Below are 8831 nucleotides of genomic sequence, written 5' to 3'. Positions count from 1 at the left end.
CAGTTTTCATACCTGCCATCTGCCAAACATCAGTTGGTCAACATCATCATTCTGAGCATGTTAGCATTTAGCTGAAAGAACCTCTGTGCAGTACAGCATCATAGAGCTGCTTCCATGGCTTTTTTAATTAAGGTACGCCCCCATAGAGGGATTCTTGTTGTTCTTCTGAAAAAAAGAAGGTTTATCCTGTTTTAAGCAGCAATTACCAATAACTGGTGAAAACGTCTCTCTCGCATCATGTAATTTGACAATGGTACTGCATGACAAATTGACATTCAGCAAATAAATGGCGTCATGGATGATGTAAAGGCTTTTGTATCCACGTTTTCACTTCATTAAAATGTCTTGAATTCTGTCTTCAATGCCTGTTTGACATTTCAAAACAGTAACGTAGAGAATTCTTCAAAGGAGAAACGATGTGCCATGCAGACAAGCAGTAAAAGAAGAGCAGCCAGATGGGCTGGACGAAAATCACCTCAGATCCGACCTTTTCCTTCAAGCCAATTTGGATTGGAGTGCATGTAGGCAGGAACCAATTAGGGCTGAGGAAAAGCTTGGGAGAGGTCCACAGGCTGGTTATTATCAGGCTGCGGCAAACAAATATACCTGAAAAGATCTGGGGCAAAATGTAGGTCAATAGAAAAAAAATCCTGATGCGGACAAATGTTATCTGTAGGTCAACAAGGCCATGTGGATGTTGGTAAGGGGAGGGGACAGTCGATTTCTTCCTAGGCTTCCAGTGGCAAAACAAGGATACATCCCACGTGGCTATATCTGTGTGTATGTGTATGTGTTGCTGCTGTGCATAAGTGGGACCTTTGGTTCTCAACGGCAAGAATTAGCACTGAAACCCAAACATAGATGAGTCACAGCCGTCTGTAATGGCCATGCAATAGGAACGTGCTTAAGTTTCTTTGGCGTCTGGGGAAAAATCCTATTGATGAGAAGAGGCTCTAAGGGTCCTATGTTCTGACCCCCTGACAGTGTTTTAATCTAACTGGTTCTATCTGTCATTTGAATGTTAATTATTGAATATGAATGATATGTTGTATTTGATCAGAGTTGCTTTCAAAATGTTTTGCTTAGTTGACCAAACCCCATGATTCTGTTACTATTCCGACATTAATTTGGAATATATGGTTTTCAAGCTAGCTGTCAGGATTCTAACTGTTACAATTTGTGTTGTTTATGGTAGTTTCAGAGTGGAAAAAGTAAGTGGATCAGTTCACCCCCTTGGTTTCTCTGGTCTGTCTCAGTTTACCCCACAGCTGGGGTAAAGTGAGACACAAGACAACTTTTTTTTAAACTATCATATTTTCACGGCCCTTTTTCTTGAATGAATCCTGCTAATGCCAATTTCTAGGAAACATCCTGAATTAATGGGAAATGTGTACATTTGAGTGATAAATCATTTTAGCTCGCTTAGCAAATGCAAAAAGTGTCTCACATTACCCCGTTCTCCCCTATGTTGTGGACCTTTTTTTTCAAACCAACATATCTTGCTATCTAGTTCCCGTTTGATTATGTTTGTGACAAGCTGTGAAAAAGAAACCTCTTTGAATTCATAAGACTCTAAATAGTTGTTGTGGTCCCATCAGGCTTTGTGAGATTTAAGATGAAAAATCAATGAGTGAAGTCAGTGTTTCCAAATCCTCTCCTGGAGGACCACTTGTCCTATTGGTTTTAGATCAACTGGTTATGAACTCCTGAAGTTGTTTTGATAGCAAGCTGATGATTTTAATCAGCTGTGTTGGATCAGGGAGGGATCTGAAATGTGCTGGACAAGTGGTCCCCCAGGAGCTCTTTGAGAAACACTAAGCCAAGTCATTCAAGTGATAGGTCATAGACAACCTTAAATTCATTTTACTCAAAGTGACTTTACTCAGAGTTACTGCCCTGTGTACCTGTTTTATGGTAACTCAAGTATTGCTATTCAAGTGCTGCCAAGAGATATGCACATTTGGTCGACAAAACCAGAAGAACATTTTTGTGCACACCATTTCTACTGTCGGTTTGCCTGAGGGAAGATTTTTAATGAGATTATGTTGGCAATGCTGGTGTCCCATGACAGTTGATTTGAAAATGCTTTTGTACTGCTGTCACAGGGACACAGTCTCACCAGAAGGAATGTATGAAATGGAATGATTGAACAGTAGTACCAAATCTTTTATTTATTTTTTACCTGCTTTTCATAGCACCATGTATATTTCTGTTAGCCTGTTATTCAATGTGGACATCATTCTACATTTAATGTTACAATTTATCCTTAACTTGTCATAAGATTTTTTTTTTTGTTGGGCCACTTGGAGGTAGCCTGGTCCAACCAGACCATCGTACTTCATAAGTGAAATCAAAATTGAGCGGAAGTAGGTAGGCGGGCGGGGCCAGGCTAACTTGTAACAACATTTTAGGTTGTTATAGTGAACCTATTAGCAAACCGTTACCTTAGACATCGGCCACAAACTAAACATCATTAGCCTTCATTAGGAGTCATGTCTCTGTCCACCTGATGAATGTAAAACCAATATTCACTTTCTTTTTCCCTCTTTTTGGTCTCCACCAACTCTTGTGAAAAAAAAGCTCTGGCTCTTGAGCATCTAAGTCCTCCACTATGTCCACCAGCTAGTCACTAACATTGTCTGTCTGCTGTTTGATGATAAGAATGTAGCTAACAGTCAGCTTTTAGTGCTTTTTTGCTCAGAATATCTATTTGTGCTGCTAAAACAACCCTAATGAGAGTAGTGAGAACCAGTGAGTTACAAAATGCTCAGACACACTAGCTCTCTTACTTCATAAAACTCTTCTTAAAACTTTTTTCATTGTGAAAGCTTTTAGTCATGTCTGATTCATACTATTATTTATACGGTTTCTATTTGTATTTTTTTTTACTGTTTTTAATTCCCATCTATTCCTGTTTTTATGTTTGTTAAGCACTGTCTGACATTGTAAAGGAAAGTCCTATATAGATGAAATGTATTATATTATTATAGAATTCCTCCGAAGAGCTAAATTAATTGCAACGTGTGTTAAGTCTATGCGAGGGATCTGTTTTACATGTCATGAAGTTCTGCATTGTTAATATAGAATATTTATGTAGCAGCCATTTGGCAGCTTACACAGGATTCAGGACTTGCTTGAGTCTTAAATAGGTCAAATATAGACCTTTTTAATTGTATCGCCCCAATGTGCCTATCAAATAAAATACAAATATTTACACCTGAATATGATTCAAGTATCACAATTTATTACAAAAACTAGAACTTTTTTTTAATCTTTCGGTGTTGCCATGCTTTAAGCATATAACAATACAGTATAAAATCCCAACCCAAAAGTCGGATAGTAAGAGCAAAGATCTTAGATGCTGACGCAGCATTTACAGAAGTTAAGACATGCTGTTACTGTACAGAGAACATTCCCACTGAAGTACAAACATCTGCAAAATGCGTCATTATCATCACTGAATTGCATTTTAAGGATAAACAACCTGCCCCGGCCTTGTCGAGAATGTCACAAGAAAAACACCTCTTTTGAACTAAATCTACAAGAAAATAAACCAAAAAAACACTCTGCAAATCATAATGAATAGTGCTGAGACTTTTTCTTTTTCAACAGCCCAAGGCACTCAGGCTCGAATGTTGGCAATAATTGCATCATTCTTTACACAAAATCACGTTAAGCAGGTGGTGGTGGAGAAAGGAGTGTGAGAGAGAAACAATGGCGTCTTATTTCATGACCTCCTTAAAGAAACCCTTTCCATTTCTAAAAAGAAGTCCTCCTTTGTCCTTTTTTCACAGTGAAAATCCCCTGGCAGTCGAGACAGAAAAGACGTTTTTGAAGAATCCAGTCGTTTTGTTGACTTGCGTGACATCTGTTTGGCTAAAACACTACGTACATGACCTCCTACTGTACTTTGGACGCTGGCCTGTCATTTTTGGTCTCCGAGAGCAAATCCTCTGCTCTCTCTCTGGAGCGACACCAGATTCTTTTTCAAATGAAACCACAAGTGTAGGCCTGAAATGCCCTCAAGCCCCCACACAGGATGCCATTGTGTGCCCCATTTCCATTGACCTGTCCCCCCCCCCCTCCCTCACCCCTTAATGAATATCTGGTTAAAATCTTATCAAGTTTCCACAGACGATGTTATCAAATATCAATAACCAATCCAGATGCTATTCATTGATCCCGATCTTTCAAACTAATTTACCCGATACTGTGACAACAGAGGTGGCTTCAACGAATGCATTGATTTTTTTCTCTTCCCTGCTGTTTCAGTTGAGCTGGCGACAAGCTTCGAATGTCCACTTGGAGGCCCCACCGTAAATATCTAGGCTCGTCTCCATCCACGCAAAGACGTTGCCCACTTGCGCTTTACTGCTGCAAGTGGCTAGATTGTATATCTCTCCGACGGATAGTTTCCGGTCCCAGATGTGGAAATTTGCCAAGTCTCCGACGAAAGCTTGAGTGGCGTCAAATCCTCCCCCGAGCGTGTCCTGTGGGGAAGACAAATGGATTTAATCACGGCGTATGATATGATTTTTTTCTCCTCTGGCTGCTTTGTGGAGAGAACAAAATTGCCTTTTATGGATTATCTGCATGGATTTGATTTAACTGATTCGAATTGAATGCATCTTCATTCCACTGAGATCCTTGATGAGTGCCTGTGGAAGATCTCATGACTTTATTAAACCAATGAAGTGGATTAAAGCCATAGATGCATTTGAAGAAAAAAAATCACAAGGAAATTCTGCGTTACGTGCTGGCCCAACATAATCTTATTATAGTGAATAGTTCACATTTACCGAGCCTGAAGTTAGTATATTATATATCATATTTTTCTCGACATATAATTATTTGTGTTAAAATAATTTGCTCATCAGAAATCAAAACACCCATTTTTTTTAAGTTGTTTTGAGGCGTCTGAGGAACCAAACTTAAGAAAAATTGTCGCCCCTTCCGATATAAACAATAATAGTAAGAAACAATTACGTTTAAAGTAGTTTCGTAAGTGTTTTGTGATTATAACTTAGAAAATGTTCACATCTCTGACACACCCAAAGTGACATAGTGCACCTTTAAACAGAATGTGTTGAGTGCATTCATTGTGCCTTTTACCTGCTCTTGGCCTATTATCAGCAGGCCCTGTGGTTTAATGGGGTGATACGGAGCCAAATTCTCTCCACTCCCTCTCTTGACGCCATCTTGGAACGCCTCCCAAACCCCGTCCCGAGTGGTCCAGGTCACGCAAATATGATGCCACTTGCCATCATTGATGAGGAAAGGCAGCTTGGCAACCTATATATAGAGAGTGGATATGACGTGAAGGCATGATGCTGCAGTACAAATACAAACCAAAAATAAACTCAAATCAATACATGGCAACCTTCCCATTTCCCCCCACCGGCGCTTTCAAATCATCTACCTTGTCATTTATCAGTATCTCCATGGGGTTGTTGCCCCACTCTATGAGGACCAGCTCGTTGGCTTGACCTTCTACTGCGTAGGAGAAAGGTGTGCCCACTCCAGGGGACGCGTTGGATTTGAGCCACATGCACACGGTGAGGGCGTACATCTCGGGCAAACTCTTCTTCACTTTGGCGTACATGTAGTTGGTTCTCAGAGGAAATGTCAACTGGAATTTATCCAGAGGCCTGTTCTCTCTTTGCCCTGTGTGGAAGAAAACAATTGAAAATGTATTGTTGTTGCTGCCTTTACCAGACACACTTTGGAGAAGAATCAGTGTGTCATTAATTTTTTTATTTTGAAGATTATCATTCCCAACGCAGTACGCACGCACACGTCCTGCGGGGATTAACATAGGAATTATACGTTACACAACAAATACCCACGGCCGTGACATTCCAGATTTGCTTTTAATCTCCCTCCATGATAAATCTAGTAACCACAATATATTGCTGACGTTGTTAACCTTCCTCTTTTATTCTTCCACCACACCACCTCCATTTTACCACCAATCGTGTGTGTGTGTTTTGTGTGTGTAGGCTAGATTTAGGGGGATGCAGGGGAAATGTCCCCCTCAATATTTAGAAAAAGGTTTGAAAATATGACAAGAAAGAGGCAAAAGGGACTTCGGATCATTTTAAGGAACCTGATGTGTAGATCTTTTGCAGTAACTGTCTAATTTCCCTGCTGTTAATATTGATCTACCCACAATATGTGGGTATATCAATATAATATTTATGTTAAAGATAAGGATGATCATTGTATCGACTGCTGAGGTCATACAAGCTTTAAAATGAAAACATTTAAATTAAACCTTACTGCAATCTGACATCTCATCTTGATTACGGATTCCTTTTAACCCATCCCTCCATACACTGGCACACCGACCCAAACCTTCCAGATATTTTTAAACTTTTTAACTTTAACACGCACATAACCAAGCATAGAATTAAACTACCTTTCTCCAGGTCGGTGATCCTCTCGTGAAGAGACGTGAGCGTGGACTCCACTCTCCCGCGCTGCTGCGTCTCGTTGCGGAGCCCGGGCTGCTTCCCCTCCTCGATGCTGTTCACTCGAGACAACACCTGCTTCTCCAAGTCGTCGATTTTACTCTGGAGCAGATCTTTGAGGCTGTTCGCCTGCGCCGAGTTGTTACTTCTGCTGAATTGCTGTTAGGAAAGGGTAAAAAAACAATCGATTAGCTCAATGTAAATAAGGATTTTAAGTGTGGGTGCGCACTAAAGATAGTATTCCTTTTTTTTCCGAGGTTTATCGCAGGAAAACCAACTCCATTTTTATCTGACACACGCAATGTAATTGCTTGTGTGCTCACAATTTTAACAATCAAGATCCGAAACACATAAAAGCTATGCATTTATATAGACATTCTGAAAAAGTGGGTGTAATTTGGTCGACAGAGAGGTTTGCGCAGTCACCAAAACAAAAAGTGTTTTAAAAACGTCAGTATAACAGTAAGCAGCAGCCTACCTCCAGGTTTTCTAACCGCTGCTTCAGCGACTGTAAAGTCTGTGATAGTTGCGTCAAAGTGTCGGCCGGGCCCCTCGATACATCCCCCATAGTGTTTTTGGCCCCGGCGGCTCCTTTACTCCTTCCCCCGGGCTCGCCGCCGCTCTGGCTCTCGCACCGGGCCAACTTTGAGGTCAGTTCCCTGATGGTCTCTTTTTGGTTCATGATCGTCTCTTTCTGCTGCAAAACCGTCTCCCGCAGCTGCATGACGGTGGTCTTCAGGTCCTCTCCCGGCACGCTGTTCCGCAGGGTGGCCGCGCATATGTCCATATCCTTGGGTACGGACGTGCAAATGAACTGCGTCTGCCCGCCGAAGTCTTGAGACGAACTTTCCCAAAAGACGCACGCAAATAGAAAAATAAGTCTCCAACAGAATCCAACGTTCTTCGTGGCCTGCTGCATGTCGGCTTCGGTTTGCTGTGCTTTTTTTCTTCTTCTTTTTGGCTGGTGAAGCCAGTATAATAGTGACTTGACGCCCGTGTCTGTGTGTCCCTCTTGTTGTTGTAATCCTGTATGTGAGAGCGCAGCGCGTTTTTATACAGCGAGCCTGGTTCTGCGCAGAGCGGGTTCACTGCATCACGACCGGAGGGGAGGGAACCGCGCGCGCTCTCCACAGTTTAATCGGCTCCAGTTCGCAGCGTCACACACAGACTCAAAGTGATGCACCCATTTTGGTTTTCAGTCTCCCCACATGGTAAATCTTTCATCAGTTCTGCTCGAGTATCTTTTATCTATGTTTTGCACTGTGTGCTATTCATCGGGAAAACTCTCATTTGTAAGGCAGTGACGAGGGGTTGCGGGGTGCCTATAGAGCAGCCAGCTGTGTTTGTTTTTGTTTTGCGCACAAGTAACAACTCTTTGAACACACACACGCCATGCTGTAGGTGAATGCAGCAATTTGTGTTCGGATTCAGCACCACGGACAGCTCCGACCACTAACACTGTAACTGTCGGAGCCTCTTCCTCTTCGCTCAGCTCAACTGTGACTAGTGCAATGAAGACTGCGTTTTATATATACTGTAACTTTTTACTTCTCTGTGTATATTTGGAAGTGAACTGTGAATTCACTTTGAAAAGACATTGATTAATTTTCAGGTCAAACTCACCACAAACAAACACACACAAACACACACACACACACACACACACACACACACACACACACACACACACACACACACACACAAACACCTTCCTACCCTTCTAAGTCCCTCTACCTTTTTCAATGGTGAAATTCTCTCCACATCACTATGCTATAATAAGCTCAATAATTCAGTTTCCAAAAATGATAATCCGTCCCCAAGCAATTTACCCCATCTATTATTCAGGAACGACACTTTTTATTTGTCCGCTGCCCACTCGGCTCTTATTTTATTCAGCCGATGTTGAGAAGTGAAATGAAAACACTTTTGAATAAGTAATGAAAACGGCTTTCCGATTAGAATTGATTGATTTGGAAAACTGTGCACTACAGCATGAGCGTCCAAAGGTCTGCATGTGAAAAAGAGAGGATGTAATAGGGTGGAGGTTAGACAGGTCATGGCCTCATAACGATCATATTTACTATGTCTGGAGAAGCTAAATGGTTTATAGCTGCAGGCTGGATAATAAGACTGAATTAGCCATTTAGATTGTTGTCAGGAGGAAGGACTTCATTTTAACAACCTACCAAGAGCCTAATAAGAGTTGGTGCAATATACTGTATGAGTAATTGTATTAGTGGGTTGGGGATGGGTAAGCATCTGAATGGAATATTTTCTGTTACTTTACATACACTATTACAAAGCATCTGTCATCCCTAAATCAAGTTATTCCTTGCCGCTTCATGTTATAATTTGTGACAC

The 8831-nt window shown here is 41.4% G+C and overlaps 1 protein-coding gene across 1 annotated transcript; it reads right to left on the bottom strand.

Annotated features, from left to right (window-relative positions):
* Positions 1–4268: 4268 nt before the first annotated feature.
* On the bottom strand, positions 4269–7389 carry nptx1l (neuronal pentraxin 1 like; the record flags this gene model as incomplete). Its single annotated transcript, XM_080044563.1, has 5 exons — positions 4269–4490; positions 5113–5292; positions 5420–5664; positions 6419–6629; positions 6949–7389. 5 exons carry the CDS (start codon positions 7387–7389, stop codon positions 4269–4271), a joined length of 1299 nt encoding a protein of 432 aa, XP_079900689.1.
* Between the last annotated feature and the right edge of the window lie 1442 nt (positions 7390–8831).

The sequence above is a fragment of the Ammodytes marinus genome (genome assembly GCF_949987685.1).
Source record: "Ammodytes marinus genome assembly, chromosome: 16".
NCBI lineage: Eukaryota > Metazoa > Chordata > Actinopteri > Uranoscopiformes > Ammodytidae > Ammodytes > Ammodytes marinus.
Note: the sequence above shows the minus strand (reverse complement) of the source record. Positions and strands in the feature narration are given on the sequence as shown.